The 22,109-nt window shown below is 39.6% G+C and overlaps 1 protein-coding gene across 4 annotated transcripts in view; it reads left to right on the top strand.

Moving 5' to 3' along the window:
• LOC131431882 (nucleoprotein TPR) overlaps positions 1 to 17,352 on the top strand; it is a 408,135-nt gene extending 390,783 nt beyond the window's left edge. For 2 of the 4 annotated variants that reach the window (XR_009229752.1, XR_009229751.1), the window contains exons 9-13: positions 13,462 to 13,854; positions 13,923 to 15,785; positions 15,844 to 15,972; positions 16,077 to 16,299; positions 16,468 to 17,352. Coding sequence is in view for 1 of the 4 variants with exons in the window: in XM_058597827.1 (XP_058453810.1) it covers positions 13,462 to 13,854; positions 13,923 to 15,785; positions 15,844 to 15,972; positions 16,468 to 16,476 (2,394 nt within the window). In the remaining 3 variants the exon portion in view is untranslated. The remainder of the gene's footprint in view (positions 1 to 13,461; positions 13,855 to 13,922; positions 15,786 to 15,843; positions 15,973 to 16,076; positions 16,300 to 16,467) is intronic. The other 2 variants (XR_009229753.1, XM_058597827.1) reach the window with 2 other exon arrangements.
• Positions 17,353 to 22,109: the final 4,757 nt, after the last annotated feature.

Genomic DNA, 22,109 nt, shown 5'->3' with positions numbered 1-22,109 from the left:
AAGGCGCATCAGTTGCGTTCGGTAGCGATCTCCTGTGATGGTTCCACCCGGTTTCAAAAGCTCGTAGTAAATCACACCGAGCTGATCCCGGGCTTTCCCCATGATTTTCTGCGTTTAGGATTATCGTATCGAACCACCGGTTACGATTCGATGTAAAAACCCCTTACGATTTTGTCTTTGAAGCAGTTGCTTACATACAAATAGACGGCGCTCGATGTCCCTCGGTTTCAACTCGTACGGCACCCAGTTTCCTTCTTTCTGAATTATACCCAGGGCCTTGAGACGTTTTGAAATGGCTTGCTGACTCACTCCCAACGGTTCGGCAAGCTTTTCTTGGTTTTAACACGAATCTTCATCATCTTCAATGCTTCTAGTTGTTCATCTTTGAAGGTTTTTTCTCTTCCACCATCATGTTTGTCTTCGACATCGAAATCACCATTTTTAAAACGTTGAAACCACTCCCGACACGTTCTTTCACTCAGAGCAGCATCACCGAAAGTTTCTGAGAGCATTCGATGCGCTTCAGCTGCATTTTTTTTTAATTGTAACAGAAAAGTAAAACTTCCCGCAAATGGCGAGAATTGGGCACATAAACAGACATTTTCGAGCGTGAATAATACGAAAACAAGAACAACTATCACTGAAACGGGGATGACAATTCATTAGGCACTGTACACACTCACTTTAAAGGCATTATCATCTATGTATTTTGACCAGCCTCAGCCGGTACAGCCACCTATCGGAAAACGACGGAAGCAAAGTTGTACACCTGATACTTATCGATACACTCCTTATTAAGTAATTTATCGACTCTACTTGACATTCTATTATCTTGGGAGTTAGGTTTAACGTTTAAGATCACAGTGAACAGTACAATTCAATAGGGACAAAGAAATTTATGAAATTTGTTCCTAAGGACTGTCCCAGAAAGTATGGACGCACTTTGATTTCGCTGTAAATAATTCACAAGTGTTAGATATTAAAATTTTATTCGATATACTGTTAATATTAGACTACAACAACAGAATATTATTCTCAACATTTGCTACATAGTTCCTCATTAAATTCCGTACAGACTTCTTGGCGACAAGTTTTGACACTTTTTTCCAATCTTTTTCGAACTGTTGACTGGTTTCGGCTGTCGAGACATATTTCCTAAGATGTGCCTTCGTTAATGCCCAAAATTCCTCAATTGGTCGAAGTTGTGGGCAATTTGGTGGATTCATGTCTTTTAGAACGAAAGTGACATTTTTGGTAGTATACCATTCTACCGTTGATTTCGTGTAGTGGCAAGAAGCAAGATCTGGCCAGAAGACAACAGGATCCTTGTGGCTTCGAATCATGGGTAGAAGTCGTTTTTGTAAACATTCCTTGATGTATATTTCGCTGTTTTGCTGTTCATTGAAGCAGTGGTGATGAAGGGTTTCGAAATCTTACCGCAGCTACAAATTGCTTGCCAGACCATAGCTTTCTTACCAACTTTTTCGACTTCAATCGATGTCTCGGACTGGTTTAACACTTGCCCTTCTCGCACCATATATTATTGTGGAGGCAAGGATTTGTAATCGAGTTTCACGTAGGTTTTGTCGTCCATGATTATGCAGTTCAAATTTCCAGCAAGAATCGTATTATAAAGCTTTCGAACCCTCGGCCTGATCGATGCTTCTTGTTTCGGACCACGTTTTGGTTGTTTCTGCTTCTTATAGGTTCGAAGATTCAAACGTTCTTTAGCACGAAGAACATTTGACTTCGAGGTGTTCACTTTTTTGGCCTCATCTCGAACTGAAACCTCCTTCTTTTGCTCGAACGCCTTCAGTATACGTTTATCCAACTCTGGGTTAGCAGGACCTTTTTTTCGACCCGTTTTCGGTTTATCTTCAAAGGTGTTATCCTCAACGAACTTCCTGATTGCATTTCGCACGGCTTTTTCACTTACTTCTTCCATTTTTGCTATCTTTCTCAGTGACAGTTCGCGTTCTGTGCACCATTTGTAAGCAATTTTTCGACGTTGTTCTGCTGAAAGTCCGCGCATTTCGAAACAAACTAATGAAAACGAATAAACAACTGCACAAGTGGTTAGAGAAGAGTATAAACAACAGGACGCAGCCATAAAAATTGACAGATACTGAACCATTGCGAAATGGCAGCGGTTTTTGGTTGCGTCCATACGTTCTGGGACAGTCTTTAGGTGTAATGATATCGGGAATCTATTTGAAATCGGTTGAGCTAAATGTGTTCAAAACCTTACCACTGTGTTCACGGTTCTACTTTCCGTAATTTGAGTTCGTGTATAGAAAATAAAAACGCAGTCCTCCGTCAATGCCCAAAAATATTGTTTCTAAGCGATTTCCTCTATTCTTTCGTTGAGTGCTGGTAAAAGTTAAACTAATATTGTTTACGCTTGAAGTCAATACTAACTGAAACGCTATCATATGCATACATTTGTCAGCAGTTGAGCTGGGCTGAGCTTTGCTTCAAGCAGAAACGCCAGAATATCATTATGAATTATCTGTCATAATGAACAAAATTGAAAGAAAGGGCCAAAAACCTTGAATCTATATATTCAGGTTAAAACAGTCAACACAAGAAATTACATCTATTATTTTGCCATTTTACTATCGGTGGGTTCTCCGTGCTCACCACCAGATTTGCAATATATACATGGCATCAGTTTCGGGTTCAAAAATCTCGTCTCTGTTTTTCGAACATATGAAGTATGGTAAATGCTCACTTTTCTTATATGTTCTTTGCGGTCGAACAAATGCTGCTCAACAGAAGGGAAAATGTCAATTTTGTTACTAGGCTTTTATGTTAGCAACTTGATGAAATGATCAGGAGCACGACGCCAGACCAGGAGATCGACGCCGCCTAAATGTTGATAGACCCATCAACTAGGTTTGAATGAAAGCATCATCAGGAGAAAGTTTTCTGTTTCAACGGGTCGCCTAATCTCGGCAGCAGCAACAAAAACGTCATTTGAGTTCCAGTTGCGCTGGTCAAAGATCCGTCGTTCAAAGCAGCTTAGCTCAGCACTGTCATGTGAACAGCACTAGCCACTATTTGACGGTTCAACGGCTAACGACCGGCTCGGTGAAGTATGAAATAGGAACAAATTGCATCCATAAGTTTTGATCGATGTACTTATTCAGCCGCGTACATCATCAAATCTAATAAAATACTTATCCCAAACTGGCAGTTCGGGTCCCTCCGTTTTGTAACTCGAATGGGTCACTTCCATCGACCGTAACGGGTTCGTGGACTAAACAAGCATCGAAGTCTCTGTTTAAAAGATACCGCGTCACCAGTTTTTTCTCCTAATTCGTACCCCATCAGCCCTCCAACGGGGGGGTAATGAGCCTGGCACGAAACTGACCGTGGCAAACTGTAGCATAAACAGATGGGAATTTCGTGCCCAATGGTTTTTTTTTGTTTTCGACGTGTTTTTTTTTCTCTCCCAAATAATCCAAGTTCATTTGGGGCCCGTTCGGTTAATTTCACGAACGGCTTCTTCCTCGTAAAATTCAATTATGTACTTCCCTTGTTTTCTAATTCCCCGGCTAACATCTTTTGCGTCTATGCATATCAGAGCAGATCACGGAACTGCACTGCATCGTCCGTATGCTTAATTTCGATCGTAAAGTGGATCTTTCGGCAACACAAAATATATGTATATGGGTTTCCCATCATAACAGCTAAATAGGCTTCCCGCTCCCACCCGGGTTCGTTTCCGCTCTGCCACTTTGTTTGGCGTGTAATTTGGCAGTTTTGGTGTTAATTTATGTTCTTCTTTCTCGGGCCCTCTTCGTCCGCTCGCTCGCTCACTCACTCACTCACTCACTTACTTACTGGTGGAGCGTTTCTACGGCACGGTCCCGGTTGGGGTTTTGTGTTTAGACAACAGCGAGGAAGCGTAAAGTGCTACCGTAAATTAGACCGATGATTATACGATCGTGGGTGCGTTGAGCTATTTGAATCTTTTCCGTTTTCAGCTTAGCTCACAGCCCAATCAAAAATTATAATTCACCACTCACACCCGCCGACAGAAGTTCGGTTCTAGATAATACTTAATCGGCTTGAAAGATCGTTACTGGTTTTCGAAGAGCGACCAAATCCCAGAGTGACGTGTTCGACAAATGGTACAGATCAGTTGCTAAGGGTGTTATTTCCGTGCCAGAGAGCTAACCTGGTCATACTCCTTGCCCTGATTTTTTTCGTTATTGCGCTTTAACTGTCGAACTGCTCTATTCAAGAGATTCACGACGATTGATAACCTTGAGGCAGGTTTGCGTACGACGAGAAACCACCATTAGGCCACCGCTTTCAGCCGCCACGGTCGTTCGTGGTGGTGAAAATTTCCTACCAAGTCGGAGATCCGAGCTAAAGAATTAAACAGAAAGGTCATGTTCTTAATTGTTGTACACCATTAAGGGGGTTAAGAAAATGTTTCCGCATGTTTTGTCTCTGCGATCGTTTATGAATAACCAATGGAAATGGTTGAGTTGACCATGATGCCGAGAAAATATTTACTGATGTTTTCGAATGAAATTGAATTGCTTCTTCGGAAATGCTTCCGTGTGCTGAAAGAAACCGTCAATTTAACGTCACAGCTTTAGTCAAAATACGGATGCTGGCTATAAATCCCTGAATGTTGAGACTCATTGAATTCTTACTTCAAACCCGGATTCCTAGTCCGGACGGAAAAAATATACGATAAAATCCATCGGATTGGCATCCCTGACCTGTGTGGTGGAGTGAATTTATTGGCACGTTTCTGTATCGGTTTCACCGATCCGTTAGATTTTTGTTCTGTTTTGAGTGCTATTTTTGCATTATCGTAATTTGCGGTCGAAAATAGATTTTTGTTTCGAGTTATCAGAAAAATCTTGAAAGGAGAAAAAGGAACGAAATTGAACTAAATTGATAATCATCGGCTCAGAACAATTCTAGGAACGTTTACGAAAGGGGATTTTCTCCGTTTTGATTGTTGAGTAACGGGTTTTGTTGTTCTTAATCGTATTCAATGTGAATAATGGATATTTTGTTGGTTCGATGAATTGATAATTTAGAAGATCTGTATTACTAGAGTTTAGCTCGAATTTGATTACTGATTATTAAGCTTCGTTTAATGAAGCATCAGTAATCGTTACCAATCAGTCGATACAGTCGATTCCTAATAAAGATCAATTTCTTAGGTTAAACATCTGATTAGAATGCGTTATTAAACAAAATTTTAAAAAAATTCGAGGCTCGTTGGGCTAAGTATCATATAGACCTAAACCTCCGTTTACGACCACTTTTCTTACGTTACCTCTTTTTACGTTGTTTTTTACGAACCAAATCCCCTACTTCGTGAAACGAGGTTTTAGCATATAATGAAAACAATTTCCGGTTCATTTATATTTCATGAAAACTAATATGGGTATTTTTGGAACGGGTTTAAAGTGTAGATTTCGGAAAATGATGTACGGGAAATCCAAGATGGCGATTTTCGGTTTATCGATATTCCTTGGAAACCCTTAAAACTAAAATCAACAAGCGTAGGCTCGTTTAAATGCTACTATTGGGTCATTGATCAAGTTCGAAGATCAAATGGCTATCACTTCTGGTTCTGGAGATACCATGGTATGGTGACAGAACTCATTATTTCTCCATTTGATCGGATATGGATGAATCGATTTTATCAATTGTAGGCGAGCCTAAGATATTATTGGTTAATGGATGGATTTCGAAGATCCGAAGGCCGACCAATCAAGTACCCGAGATATAATCATTTACAGGGTTGCGCAAAGGAACCTGCCCTATTTTGTTTTCTGGCTACACACTGGAACCAAACAAGGGAGGGACAAACCGAACACGGCATCGGATAGTAGAAGAATGAAGGTTTATAACGGTAGGTTTCCATCACGGAGCACTGGAGTGTCGCTCACCGCGTTTTCATTTATAACTCGTTTTTGAAGAATCAGTCGAACGTTACAATTATTTAATAAATCAATTTTCCCCCGTCAGCACAATTATTTCAAGTTCAAATTATTATTGTTTGAACACTTGATTTGAGGAATAGTTGGCGTAAGCGCAGAAGCAGACTTTTGAGAACTACCCTAATCAATCTGAATGAGTTGGTATCAAAAATGAGCCCAAATTCGTGTCTGAAATTATCTTAATAAAAAAGGCAAAAGATGTTTTAACGAGACAACGTCAATGACTAGAAGAAGGCAAGTATCGTACCACTAGGTGGATAAGGATTGTGTTTCTTTTTCAATTTAATTATGGTAATGAGTAAAAATTTCTGAAGTTCCTCTCCTGCACGTAAAGTGCACCGTGTAAGCGAATATATGCAGTGCAACCAGTTTATCAAAGTGGCTTGAACGATTAAATTGAAAACAATCTTTTTACGTTTTTATTAGATATAAAAATAGGTATATAATTCGCTCAAACTTTAGATAAACTTTTCGAGGCCCGGACGGATTTCTATCTTTGATTCGTCTTGCAGCTTCAAAGTTTTAATTACAATTAATTTAAAACGACGGTCATTAAAATAATTTCATGAAAACTATACACAACGAAGTATATTCACGCGAAAAACACATGCTGATTGATAAAACAAAGGTATCATCTCACTGTTAGGTGGATTAAGCTCGTTTTGATTTATTCTCAAACGAATGTTAAGCCTGACTTTTTGGATGAAATATCAGTTTTGATCAATTTTTCACCAATGTTGAATGGAAAATTGCTTACATGTTATGAAACTAGATTTTAATTTAACTGTTACCGAACTTTTTTTTTTCATATCGCACTTAAACTTTTGCAATATTTTTTATTATGAACCTGATATTAAATCCACCTTAATTCGAAATCATGAACCAAATAATCATCAGAGCTCCACTGTAAATGATTGCCTGTCGCTCAATAGTAATGGACGCTCCGACATTCACTACTAGAGACGAACGTACGCGTGGATTATCATCGTAATTATTAGTTTTACGTTTCGTCTTTGACTCATCAGTGCAGAGCAGTTCAAATTGAACTGCTTAGTGCTAAACTCGGCACAGAGATGTCTATCTCCTCTGTGTGACGAAGAGCAAGCAAAATTTCTCCCCTCGCACTGACAACTTCAACGAGAGCTCTTCTCTTTCACATTTATACACCACTGTTGTGTAAAGTGTACACGCATCATGAGTGCGTTTGTTTATTTCCTTTTACCTCTTCCACTGAATCGCACCAAAGTGCTAGAGCATTAGCTAATAAATTCTCTGAGGTGGATGCAGATACTTTCACAGAGGTGTACACGCCGGTGAGCACTCTGCTGTATGGTTTGCGTAGATGAAGCGTGGACACGCAAAATCAGCAAAATAAAACAATTTATCGTAAAATTTTCGGTTTTCCTTGCAAATTTTTCATAGCAAGGCCAGATCTACTCTCTATTAATTGAAGTTCACAGAAGTGTTCGCTCTCCATCACGCGCCAGTGGTCACTTGGGTATATTTAGACGAGAGCGCGTGTGAGCGATTCATGCGAAGAGAATGTGTTTCACTCGCGCCAGCTGCTTTAACCACAAGCACACACTCAAATGCTGTCTATTCGACACTGAGAAGAAGTGCGCTTTCCGCTTTGTGCGGTGCTTCGTTTTTTTCATCCTCGGTGTGGCAAAAATCTGACTCTAGCGTGTATCTCTCTGGTGAAATGCCATCTCTGACTCGGCAGTTCAATTTGAACCGCTAAGCAGACGTAAAGTTTCTGCTACTTACAGAACACTTTTTGTTTTGCAACGGAGTGCAATGTCTTTTCTGACGTGCCGAACGAAAACGTGTTTCGACTATTTCTGGCCGATGCAGGCACTGATGAGTCAAAGACGAAACGTAAAACTAATAAAAACGGTTATGTGCCCTAGCACAAAATTTGGCTAACCCCTAAATGATTATCATCGTAAGTTTTTCTGTCAAAATACAAGGAAAACGAGAATCATTTGTGCATCATGTTGCCATTTATCTTATAAAATACCATCTAAAAACCGTGCGGATATAAAAACTTTATCAAATATGCGACGTATAATATGCGATCCCAAAACTTGTTAAGACGTAGTTCCAGTGTAGTTCAATTGGCAAAACAATTTCCCGCCTAGAAGCTAGCTATGGGTTCGAGTCCCGTTACTGGGGTAACATTTTCGCGGTTTTCATTACATAATTCCATTCGCATGTCATCTTTCCAATCTATTTTCTCCGTCAGATACTGATCGAATTTAAAGTCATTATTCTATTTACGAACCCCCGATTATTACGTAAACAGAGGTATGGGTGTATGTATACTGCTTTAAATGTTTGCTCAAATATAGGTACTTTTGTACAAAAAATAACAAGGTTGTGTAGGATACACGACCGATCATAATGACATTAAAAATGCAATTTTGAAACTCTTTCATCAACAGATTTAAATTTGAAACTTAAGCAAATAATTGTGAAACACTATATAGGATTCTAAAGCTAATTTTAGGATTTTAAAACATTCAGTTATTAATAAAGCTTGCTTCATTTAGAATTGGAACAAACTTTTGCTTATATTGTGGCGCTCCTGGTGGACGGATTTGGAAGTTCTTGACGCGTGAATTTTGTCAGCTTCACGTATGATTTTTGACATTCCGCAAATCGACTTTGAAAACAATCAACATGGAAGCCGAAAGACGGAAAAAAATTGTGCACAGTTATTTGGAGAATCCATTCTGATCTGCATCTAGGCTAGCTAAACAGCTGAAATTGCCCAGAAATACCGTATGGTGCGTAATCAAACAGTATAAGGAAACATTGACGACGATTCGGAAGCATCAAGCCAATCGTCGGAGTGGAACTGTCGACCAGAAACTGCGTGGTAAAATTTTGAAGACGAATAAGAGGAATCCTAATCTGTCGGACCGTGATTTGGCCAGAAAATTCTGTGCTGCCCAAACTACCTTGAGGAGAACTCGACTCCGGGAAGGAATCAAGTCGTATTTGTGCTCGAAAACTATATGACCAGGTGCTGACCAAGTTCGACGGGTGTCTTCTGATGGACGATGAAACCTATGTCAAGGCTGACTTCGGGCAAATTTAAAATTTAAATTTGTTTTTGAAGACAAATTTTCATGAAAATTTATGATTTGGCAGGGCATTTGCAGTTGTGGCAAAAAAAAGAAAGTTTTCGTTACAAATAAGACAATGACATCGGAACTATACCAAAAAGAGTGTCTCCAAAAACGAATTTTGCCGTTTATTCGATCCCACGACCATCCCGTAATGTTTTGGCCAGATTTGGCAAGCTGTCAAAGTCGTTCAAGAATGGTATGCAGAGAAAGGAGTCCAGTTTGTTCCGAAAAACCTTAACCCACCCAACTGCCCCCAGTTTCACCCTATTGAGAAAAACTGGGCAATCATGAAGAGGAGACTCAAGGCAAAGGAAAAGGTTGTCAAAGACATCAATCAGATGACGATCTGGTGGACAAAAGATAGCTAAAACAATGGACGAAGAAGGTGTGTGCCGCCTAATGAGACGTGTTACCGCAAAAATTCGAGAATTCCTTCGAAACCGTGACGAATAATTTCATCCGTATTTTTTCTTAAAAGTATGAAGAAAACGCTACATTTATATAAAAAAAAGAAGATGAAGGTGATGTACTATGTACTATCCTTTTAACACTCACTTTTCAGGGTGTATGGAGCCATCACCGACAACTCTTCCCGAGACTTTTTCAGGTAGTTACGATTCTTGGGCCCTTGCTCGAAGTGTTGTGACGATTGAATCGGTAAAATGGGCAGTTGAGGATTTTGCTCTGTACAAGTCTCCTGGAAAGGATGGAGTTTTCCCAGTGTTACTGCAGAAAGGGTATGAACATTTCTAACATGTTTTGAAGAAAATACTTACTTTTAGTCTTGCGACAGGATATATTCCAAGAGCCTGGCAGGAAATAATTGTCAAATTTATTCCCAAAGGCGGTCGCGACACTTATGAGGAAGCGAAAAGTTTCAGGCCTATCAGTCTTAGCTCATTTCTTCTTAAAACAGTGGAACGCATAGTCGATCACTATATCAGGAACGTTAGTCTGGGCGTGCATCCGCTACATGGAATGCAACATGCTTACCAGCGTGGAAAGTCCACTATAATCCTGTTACATGATGTTGTGTACAACATTGAAAAAGCTTTCTCACAAAAGCAATCTTGCTTGGGAGTTTTCCTAGATATTGAAGGTGCCTTTGATAACGTGTCTTTCAATTCAATTCTGGAAGCAGCCCGTGGTCATGGCATACCTTCAAGTATCACAAATTGGATACACGCAATGCTTAGCAATCGACTTCTTTGTTCATCGCTTCGGCAAGCAGAGATTAGAAAGCTGAGTGTCTGTGGGTGTCCTCAAGGTGGTGTACTATCCCCACTTTTATGGAACCTAGACGCTGATGTTTTGTTAAGGAAACTTAATAACCTTGGATTTCCGACTTATGGTTTTGCCGACGATTATCATATATTGATGACCGGTATAAGCATTAACACTCTCTTTGATTTAATGCAGCAAGCCCTGCGATCTGTTGAACAATGGTGTTGTCAGGTTGGATTATCTGTAAATCCGGGCAAAACATCAATGGTGCTTTTCACTCATCGTAGGATAATCACAGGAGCTCGTCCGTTGCAGTTCTTTGGTTCAGAGGTCACTGTGGTCGATCAAGTCAAATACGTCGGGGTTATTCTTGACTCAAAACTGAATTGGTCTGCTCACATTGATTTCAGGATTAAAAGAGCTTGCATGGCTTTCGGCCAATGCAGACGAGCTTTTGGAAAATCATGGGGACTCAAACCCAGATATATTCATTGGATCTACACAACTATCGTTAGACCAATTTTAGCATATGGATGTCTTGTATGGTGGCAGAAAGGAGAAGTCGCGACAGTTCAGTCAAAGCTAAATCATCTCCAAAGGATGGTCCTGATGGCGATGACAGGAGCATTCACGACAACTCCTACTGCTGCTCTAGAGGCGCTACTGTGCATTAAACCACTACATGTGTTCCTAAAACAAGAAGCATTATCTTGTGCATACCGTCTTAAGGTTACAGGGCTTTGGAACAGTAACCCATTAGATTATGCTACTAGCCACACTCGCTTGTGATCTCAAATAGTTACCTGGGATGAGTAAATAGCTCCTAGTGACCTAACTCGCACATACAGTTTTCCTTTCAAAACATTCAATGTGAGATATCCTCTTCGCGAGAAATGGTTATCTGGTTATTAAGAACGACAATTTGATGAACACATAGTTTGTTATACGGACGGTTCTCTGTTGGGTGGTCGTGCTGGTGCTGGTGTCTACTGTCGTGAAATGAGTCTAGAGCAGTCTCATTCACTTGGTAAATACTGTATTGTCTTTGAAGCAGAAATCTACGCGATACTGTTTGGAATACAATCGGCACTTCAGCAGAGAATATGTGGTGAACGAATTTACTTTTGTTCTGACAGTCAGGCAGCTTTAAAAGCACTCAGTTCGAAAGATTCACGGTCGAATCTAGTGATCGCATGTCGAACTCAAATTGAAGACCTCAGCATTTCAAATGCTGTTTACTTCTTATGGGCACCCGGCCATTCTGGTATTACTGGAAATGAATGGGCTGATGAGTTGGCTAGAGCTGGTGCTACGAATGATTGCGTTGGTCCGGAATTAGCTTTACCACTTTCAACTAGTTGGATGAAGCACAAGATTCGTTCTTGGGCTGCATCCAAACATGCCAGTAAAAGCATATTATCTCGTTTCTCACCCAATGTGATAAGGAGCTAGAGTCAGAAGGGTTCATCGTTCTTCCTGGAATGAATTTCTGTATTAACCTCAAACAGGGTTTAGCAGATTGTTCTGCTCGTTCATACTGCGAATCGTTCTACATTCTACGTTCATCAGAAGGAACGCACATAGTAACAAACCTAAATAGGTTTTACTGCAGACTGTTCGGGACCTAGTAGAGGTTCAGAATTTACTTCTGCTTCCACTAACTCCACTTCTCCAGCAGATTGTTCAGCATCCCTTAGGGGTGTAGAATTTACTTCTGCTTTTTTGTGTTTTTGTGTCGTCAATTTTCCCCATCCTCCTAGTCCAACTCTTACTATTTCCTTTCAATCCTTCCCTCTTATATATCGGGAAAATGATGCTAAAAACAAATTGATGGCAAGGCACAAATCTCCAAATATCAAGGGGAACGTGCCATTTGAGCCAATTTGTTCTGATTCCTGATGGTATCTGAGCGCATCTTTTTAAAAAAAAATCATCTTTTCTGTGATCTTCTCCAATATATGTTTTCCACTCAACCGTTGCATAATTGAGCTTAGTTATGGCGATTTTACGTAAAATCAACTGAAACTAATAAATCATATTTTACCTGATTTTTAACGTAATTCAGACGTGAGTTTTTGTATGAGTGTGCAACTTATTGGAACTCATTTTTGAACAGTTGCCGAAAGATTTGGAGAAATACTAAAGACGTATACAACGTTTCATTCAAATCGGATCATATCGATCCTGATTGTTCTCCATTTTATGAAATGAAAAATATAATAAATATTAACATTATTCAACAAAGCCTGCAAAAAATAAAACTTGGCTGTTACATCTACGTTCTGAGTATTGAAAAAAAAACCTGCTAAAAACCGATCTAATTAGCAATTAAAATAGGAATTGTGCGTTTCTAAACCGAGATTCTGGTTTTGGTAGCATATTTTACTGGTTCGTAGCACAATAATGAAAATTCCAATTTGCAAGCATACGGCAAGAGAACGACTCGATGATGTTTCCTCACCTGAAACCGAGCAATTATGTTAACAACGCACTGAGTTATTCGTGACAGGGCTAAGCATATTGTTTATGAACCTTTGTGAAGATTTTTTTCCGTTCCAAATGGGACAGTTTTTCTGTGTTTCTTTTTTTTCATCTACCCCACTAGAATGAGTGTTATCAAATTGACTGACCACTTACATGTGCTTGAATTGAACCATTTATCATACACCGTGAATAACTAACGGTTTCCTAAGTTAAAAATAAGTGAATAAACAGTTTCACCCACGGAAACTAAAACTAGTGTATGTTTTAGATGGGAAGATCGAAAAAATTAATAATTAATAAGAAACGTTGATAGTTGCCGCTCGTTATAACATTTGCGCTACCTTTGAATCTAACCTAAAAATAATTCCCTGCTGTCATTTTAGCGTAGCAGAAGCACTTTCGACATTAATTACTCACGCCAACTTTTAATTGATAGCGCTGTTAAATATGTATAAACTCACCGGCTTTGTGCGATATGACAGTCTCCTGTGCAACCCATGATTCTCCCGAACAAGGCACTCACGATCGCGCATTTGAAATGTTGATCAATTCTAAAACAGCTGATCCCCTCACAAAGTCATTGATTCATCTGGAACTGAACAAGAGCTTTATTCCGTTTTTCTTTTTCGTTTTTTTTCCAGTGGTCACTTCGCAGCAACCCGAGCCCAACGGTCGGTAGTAGCAACGGTAGCCACAGCACCAAGGACGTATGGACCGACACGGACAAGGAGCATGACGATCTGATTATGCACTCGGAACGGTCGGATTCGGGAGTTACGTCTCCGAACAGCCACCACCATCTGGATGACCACCGGACGAGCGGAGTGCCGTCGCCGTGCTGTGATTTGTCACTGCTGGACCAGATTCCAACGGACGACGTCCGGAAGCGCATCATCACCATGTCCAAGCGGTCGTGTTACGACGAAGAGGACCGGGTGTGTCTGCTGCAGATTCTGTCGCTGCTGAACAATCTGGAGGCGTTGTCGCAGGATCACGAGATTATCAGTGAGGATTCGAGTCTGGAGATGTCTGCGGTAAGTTCTGTTTTTCGATTCAAAATGGTATCATTTGATGAAATGTTTTGTCATTTTCCCTATTGTAGAAGTACAATTATCCCTTGCCGGATAGTCATCCGCCGAAAACGTTGGCGATGAGTTCGACACCGTTCAAGAGCCAGCAAGGTAAAATTGTGGCCACCGTGCAGCCCTTCAATAGCACCGAACCAAAAAGTCTCTCGATCGCATCGATTGCGGAAACTTTTGGCGGAATGAAAAAGTCCGCCAAATGGGGCTCGACCAGTCTGCAGGAGAGTGGAGTGTTCGTGGACGAAATTTCGGTTAGTAATATCAGCACCCAAACGGAACTGGAGGACTTTCCCTGTTTGGAACGTACCAACGCCGAACTTTGCGCAGAGATCGAGAAGCTGAACCGTTTCCGGAAGAAGATCGAAGAGTGTTCGATTAAGAGACGGGGCAAAAACCCGGTGGGAGTTAGTTTGTCTTTGCCGGCGGAATCGTGTGAGAAACGACGCCTACAGTACTACGTGGAACGTTTGGAACAGTTGGAGAATAAGATTAAAGTTTACGAAAGTAGTGGTGATCAGCAAATTAGGCAGCTAGCGGAGAGGTTACAACGCGAGATTCAACTGGAAGGTTGGGTGAAACTGTTGAATGAACAGGTTAACAAGCTGGAAGACGACAATGAGCGACTGGAAGAGGAGCGATGTGAGCTGGAGGAAATTGAGAACGATACCAGGCTAAAGTTGCAACGACTGGAGGTGGATTACGAGGTAATGAGCCAACGGAACACGGAACTGGAGATGTCCAAAAGTTCGTACCAATCCAAGTACCAGGATGCCAGGGATAGTGCCGAAAGCTTAGAGGAGCTGGTGCACAAGTGTGAAGAAAGAATATTTGTCCTGGAGGAAACCGAAAACGAACTCAACGATCGTATCGATCTCATACTGGCGTTTATTCCCGTGTTGTTGATGTACAACAGCTGGCAACTGCAGGAACAGATGGCGGCTTGTCGGAAAACAATTTCGCTGAACCAAATCCCACCGGATAACATTGAGTATTACGAGTCTGCTAATGATGATCTGCAAGCGAGACTCGGTGAGTTGTTAACTCGGGAGAAAGAACTTACGCAAAACATTGCCGAACTAAATCGTGCCTACAACGAAACCCTGGAGAATGCGGACAATCTGTGGGCTCAGATGGAAAAAGAGTACAAAGATAAAATATCCAAATGTGAGATGGTGGAGTCGAATCTCAAATCGAAGATCACTCAACTGGAGGAGCGACTGAGCAAAGACAGTGACTATGCTCACGAACGAATCGTTCACTTGGAGGAAGCTGAAAACAATCTGAAGAATCGAGTGGCCAAGTTGAATAAAGATAACAAAGAACTGGTAGCGAAGCATACGGCACTGTTGGAAGAGTACAGCACTCTGAAGGAAGAATATCTGAAGTTGCAAAACTATCTGCGAGGTCCGGCTGTGGAAAACCTTGAAAAAGAAAAACGTAAAATTGTTGCTCTAGAAGAGGAGCTCGCATTGAGCACCCGACTGTTGAAGGAGGTAGAAGAAACGCACAAAACCGAAGTCGGTCAGATGAGAGGTAAGCTGACGGGAGCGACGAAAGAGCTGAATCACATTGAGGTAACCAACAGTGAACTGCGGGAGGAGGTTGAAACATTGGAAACCCGAATCCGTGAGCTGCTAACCTTGCGAAATGCCGATGACGAACGGATCAAACATCTCACCGAGGAGCTGCAAGCCAAACAGGCTCAGATTGGTCAACTGCAGTTGCAGGCTGCTACCGGCCAGACCAAATCTGGTTACGCCCGAAGTCTCGCTCAGGAATTGGAACGACCAGTTAAGGGGTGCTATTCCAAGTTGGGCTACGAAATTCACCCGCTCAATCGAAGATTCCCCGGGGATAGCGGAGATAGTAGCGGTAGTGAGGTTTGTATCGGAAGTTAGCGGTAGTCGCGTTTGATAATCGTACCGTGTTTCTCCGTAGGACAAGATCAAATTCCCGATGTCGAGACCGGTCACGGAAACCAAAGAAGTGAAGAGCTTGGCCGAAACCATTATTCTGAACGCCGAAAGTCGAGGCATTCGAACGCCAAAGAAATCATTTGTCGAGGAGGTAAGTGGTATCAAGGGAGCTTTGTTTTTTGGTTTTTTGAGTGTTGAAAATGGTGGTAGACTGTATAATCTAACGTGAGACAATTTGATTTCCTGGTCCTGTAGGCTCGCAGCCGCTTCGCCCGTTGGGTGTAATAGAAATTGTAAAAAACAAAAAATTGATATCTGGAATAGCCGAGCAGCAGTCGGAAAAAAGGCAAGCAGCAACAATCCCCCGTGTGGATGTTTGAAACTACTAACATGTGTGTAACTCTGGAAGGGTTTGGATATCGATTATCCCTGAACCATTGCATCAATTTGGGTGGGTGGGATATATGTACAGAATGTGGTGAGTGATTCTCAGTGTTGTAGAACTGTTTGTGCATGTATTTCATGAATCATGATCATAGTTCTATTTTGATGTTTCGCAATTTAGCAAGAACTATTTCAGTATCCAACCGCGATTCAACGAAAAGCAAGTATCATTTACACACTAAACCGAATTTCATCGTTCCAGATAATCTAACGTGCCTTTGAATCACTCATGCGGACCTCACACGTCGAGATTAGAACCAATCAACCAACAGCACGGAGCACAAATTACAGCCCGTTGGATCCTAGTTGGCCATTGGATGTAGAGTTAGTTGTCATTTGACGGTTTGACAGTTGCAACACAGCAACACAGCAGGCACCATCCGTCGTCAGCAGAGCAAACAACAGAAAAAAACAAGATTCTAGTCGATTTGATTATACTTTTGTTTGTTAGGTTTTAGTGTCCCGTAAGCATATATATATAGTTTTAGGTTTTGCAAATCATTATGTACAGAGTTAGTACGTCGAAACACTTATTTAAACATGAAATACGACACTAGTTACTAATAGCGTAGAGAGCCACAAAAAACGAAACGACAACCTCTCGCCCCGTACTGCTCGGAACTTCGCCGACACATGAGGGCGGGCGGGAGGCCAGTGTAACAAATAGTTTCTTTTTGGAAATTATGTTTACTTCCCTCATTCAGTTATGCTATGGTTTCGTTTAGAGCTACAGTTTCGTTTATATGAGTTGCCTTGAACTGCCCGATTTGTACAACTATTGGTTTTCATCATTATTTCCCGGTAGAGAATAATTATGTTAAGCTTGCACGAATCCATTCTGCGCACGTTTAATTTGTTGTTTTGTAAATACCCTAAGTTAGCGAACCACTTTGAGTAGTTTTCTATTGAGTTAGTACAATTTCTTTTAACCGCATTTTTTGTAAGCAAAACAATCCGAGCATTGAAGAGCAGTAGATCATGGTTTTGTTTTTGTACTATTTCAGTTTGTATTTTGCATCTGCGTCGCTCATTATCATTTTATCACAAATGAATCTCATTTTCTTAAACTTTTTTTTTATATCATCAACCAAGTAAAACAAATTATTATATAATTGCATGACGCAGTGTCAGATATTCTTTTTTTACAATTCAATGTGAGCTTCCACATTACAGCATAGATGCAAGAAAATGTTTAGATTTTTGTGACATAAACTTCATTGTAACGAACAGAGAGAAATATATTGGAACTCTATTAAAAAATGCTGTCATTGCTCGAATGCATTGAGAAACTATCCGAATTTGTTATTTTTAACTTTTTGACCCTTTGTGTGGGGTTGGGAATCGAACATAAATAGACTTAACGGATTTGTACACTAAAAAACCAAGTTTACCTATTTTTTAGGAGAAATCACTCATTGTCGAGCTCTTCCACAAGCTACCCAAAATTAGGTCGTTATCTACTCAAACTTTGATTTAATCATAAAAAATGGGTAGCGTGATTTGTCATGGCATAGCACTGAGTAAACTAACATTTACCTAAAGGTCATCACTAAAAATGAGATGATGCACTTTAGTTGATTTTGCGTAGGTTTTGACCCAAAATTACGTAGCGGTTGGTAAGAGTGTATGTCAGTCTAGAAAATTCAGTTTTCTTATAAATAACATTTCTAGATCGTATCGTATAACCTCTGAATATAAAATGCTATTGAATCACATAAGAATATCTTTTCTACGAACCAGTGGCTCCCAATATTTGTATATAGCTGACCTCTATGGCCATTTTTAGCGGACCCCCACGTTTGAAATTGGTCTTGTTTACTGGAAATATATTTACATTCTATTTCAAAAGTTCCAGAGTATCATCGGGAAAGAAAACACAAATTTTGAGAAAACGACAGCATATTTATTATGACGAAACCCATTTTCATATTAAATTTAATCACCCTGTACTTTCGGAACTGGAGGTTAGATTTGAATAAAAATCAGAAATTTTGTAGGGTACCTGCAGACCTTCGATTTCAATCTTAGATGGTGAATAGCGGTTAAACTGTCTTAGAGAAAAATGAATCACCCTGTAATTCCGGAACCAAAAGTCAATCAAAATGATATACAGGAAATATTGATGGAGTATTAATACTATTGATTGAAATATCAATTTGTGAAAAGAAGTGCAGTAATCTTTGAGAATAGCTAGGGACATTTTTTTACATTTTTGGTGCATGTCACCCTGCAATTCAATTGCAATTATGTTAAGAAGACATGTTTCATGATTTCCATAATTACTTGATCATGGTACCGGCAATGAATTTGTATCCGTGTATATCTGATTTATGAATTTTATGTAATTTAATATGTTCTTAACTAAAGGGTGATTTTTTAAGAGCTTGAGAACTTTTTTAAACAATAAAACGCATAAAATTTGCAAAATCTCATCGGTTCTTTATTTTAAACGTTAGATTGGTACATGACATTTACTTTTTGAAGATAATTTCATTTAAATGTTGACCGCGGCTGCGTCTTAGGTGGTCCATTCGGAAAGTCCAATTTTGGGCAACTTTTTCGAGCATTTCGGCCGGAATAGCCCGAATTTCTTCGGAAATGTTGTCTTCCAAAGCTGGAATAGTTACTGGCTTATTTCTGTAGACTTTAGACTTGACGTAGCCCCACAAAAAATAGTCTAAAGGCGTCAAATCGCATGATCTTGGTGGCCAACTTACCGGTCCATTTCTTGAGATGAATTGTTCTCCGAAGTTTTCCCTCAAAATGGCCATAGAATCGCGAGCTGTGTGGCATGTAGCGCCATCTTGTTGAAACCACATGTCAACCAAGTTCAGTTCTTCCATTTTTGGCAACAAAAAGTTTGTTAGCATCGAACGATAGCGATCGCCATTCACTGTAACGTTGCGTCCAACAGCATCTTTGAAAAAATACGGTCCAATGATTCCACCAGCGTACAAACCACACCAAACAGTGCATTTTTCGGGATGCATGGGCAGTTCTTGAACGGCTTCTGGTTGCTCTTCACTCCAAATGCGGCAATTTTGCTTATTTACGTAGCCATTCAACCAGAAATGAGCCTCATCGCTGAACAAAATTTGTCGATAAAAAAGCGGATTTTCCGAATGGACCACCTAAGACGCAGCCGCGGTCAACATTTAAATGAAATTATCTTCAAAAAGTAAATGTCATGTACCAATCTAACGTTTAAAATAAAGAACCGATGAGATTTTGCAAATTTTATGCGTTTTATTGTTTAAAAAAGTTCTCAAGCTCTTAAAAAATCACCCTTTATAAATGAACATAACATAAGATATAAAAGTTCAACAAACTCTGTTTCATTTTCTCAATCGGTTAAACTACAAGTATGAATGCTTACACTTATCACTGTAACTCAAAAACCTTCTCGCATCCGGTAAAAAAAACTTCATGGCGTTTTCGATAGCTTCCTCCAGTTAGTTACTAAGGAATCAGAAGACAAAAGAAGTTGCGTGAATGCATCTTTGTCAAGTGGCTTTTTTCATGATATTTTGCATGATTTCTAAAATAAAGTGCAGTCCTGCGTATCTATAAGTATTTCATATATTTATTTGACAAAAAACTGTTTCGTGGAACAAACGGTCAATATAACGGTTATTGACGTACTCTAGCGATACGCAAGCATTACTCAAATGATTACATGAGCCCTTAATCTGAGGCCAGTAGGTCGCGTAAAACCACGTGGCTCGCTGTGCGTATTACATTTCTCTCCATGCTCTCTCGCAAATGTGCAAAATGATTCACAAGTTTGACTAAATCACATAAAATCCAATAAAGCTACCGCTTGTTTGGCAGCCCTGCTGAGCCGATTTTATTTCTCTCATGTTTCGTTACGTTACCAGGGAACTAAAATGGCACCGACTTAGAAATCGACTTACCTCCACAAAAATAACTTACACTTCATTTTCATCGCGACAACATATATGTTTTTATGCACTAATCGCATCTAAATTAAATTATCTAGACGTTGTCAGGATAGATTTTTGATCCATGCTTTTGAAGGCGAGATATTCAATGAACAAGTTGAAAGTTGCCGTTTTTAGCTATGCAATTCTTCCTCCAGAAAAAAGACTTTCCCGACCGCTAAAGTCAAACAATTCTGAAATTTTTACATAATAATCTAAACTAATTTTCTAAGAGATTGTCAGTTGGTTTTTTTTATATTCGTCACTGTTTCTGAGAAAATCAGATTTGAAGCGTAAAAATAGTTCTTTGAAACGCCCTAAATCACACTGGCCTCAAAACTTTTCTAAATTTAATAAATTTTTTTCTAAACTTGCAACAACTTACACTTTTACATGTTGGCAGCTGTCTGTAAAATGTAATTCTCTAAGAAAACAAGAGTCTCACAACAGGAACTTAGAATTTTATTATGATATAAGAAAATCGTAGAAATTTTCAACCAACAAAGATGAATTCATGCGACTTTTTTTTTGTTTTCCGATTCCGCAGTAACTAACTGAAGGAAACTATCGACAACACCGTGAAGTTCATCGGATGCAAGAAGGTTGTTGAGCTAGAATGACAATTCATCATATACTTTTAGTTCAAACGATTTAGAAGATGAAATAGAGTTTGTCGAAATATACCTTCCATTATGTTCATTTTATACAGACCTTTTCAAAATTATAAGGCCACCCATAAATTTCAAGATACAAAAAAAAAAGGAATAGTTTTAGGATTTTTTTTTCTCGATGGAACATGAAATTAGATTGCAAAACACGAATGTGAGTCCAAGAGTTGATTGATTTCGCTGAAAAACTTCGTGATAGAACGTTTTTAAGGAAAAATGGCTTTTCAAAATTATAAGGCCACTTGCAGTTTATTCAGGTTCGGATGATTAAAATAAGAAACAAAAAGCATCTAATGATCCATTGCTCCACCGGAACGGTTTATTGTCTGAAAAATACGATTTGGCATACTTTGCACCAATTGCTGCAGTGTTGCCAGTTCAATAGGTTCCCAAGACTGAAGAATAGAACTTTTTAGCTCCTGTAATGATGAAAATTGACGATTATTGGCATAAATTGGTCGTACCATAATACCACAGACTAACAGACATGACAGTATGAGTAAATTCTTATAAAAATCTTTTTTCGTGATGCACTAGTTCCACCTATATTGTACTGCGCGAACTATTTACTATCGGTACACCCCTTGTGTTACGAAAAAGTTTTTTTACTAGTTGGTTTCCCCTCGTTTGTCAACACCGATCAGCTGCTTGCAGGGTTGCCTGATTTTATCGAAATATTTGATAATGAATCGTCACAATAAATTATTGGATTACGTTGGTAATATATTTAACTTTTTTAGCGATGTTGGAAGGTAAGGTTTATTTTTCTCAACGTTGTTCATCTAGACTATTTTTGATTGTGTTGGTAATTTTCACCCGAAATTAAGTGACGGCAGAACAGAAGCAAGTAAATATTGTAACAAAACGAGTTCGATTTTGTATTGCGTTGTAGAATGAGAAGTAGGCACAATTCTGTATATAGTTTTGGCAATATGTGATTAATCTGTATCCTGCATGAAATTCGCATGGAGGTATACAAATCAATACATTACAGGTAATTATGTATGAATGGCAACTCGGTTGGTAAATGAAAAAAATAAACACAGTCTAGATGACAGACACGATGTATTTGATAGGGTAACGTGGCGCCACCATAACATATGCGAGTACTGTCCCAACTAAAGGAATATTCGAAATGACCGTTTATTTGGTTAAAGAATCTAATTTGAGTGTCCTGTCTGTTAGTCTGTGATAATACCCCAGAGGAAAGTTAAATTTAATTGACTTTACACACG

This window comes from Malaya genurostris, chromosome 2, assembly GCF_030247185.1.
Source record: "Malaya genurostris strain Urasoe2022 chromosome 2, Malgen_1.1, whole genome shotgun sequence".
NCBI classification, from domain to species: Eukaryota; Metazoa; Arthropoda; class Insecta; order Diptera; family Culicidae; genus Malaya; species Malaya genurostris.
Note: the sequence above shows the minus strand (reverse complement) of the source record. Positions and strands in the feature narration are given on the sequence as shown.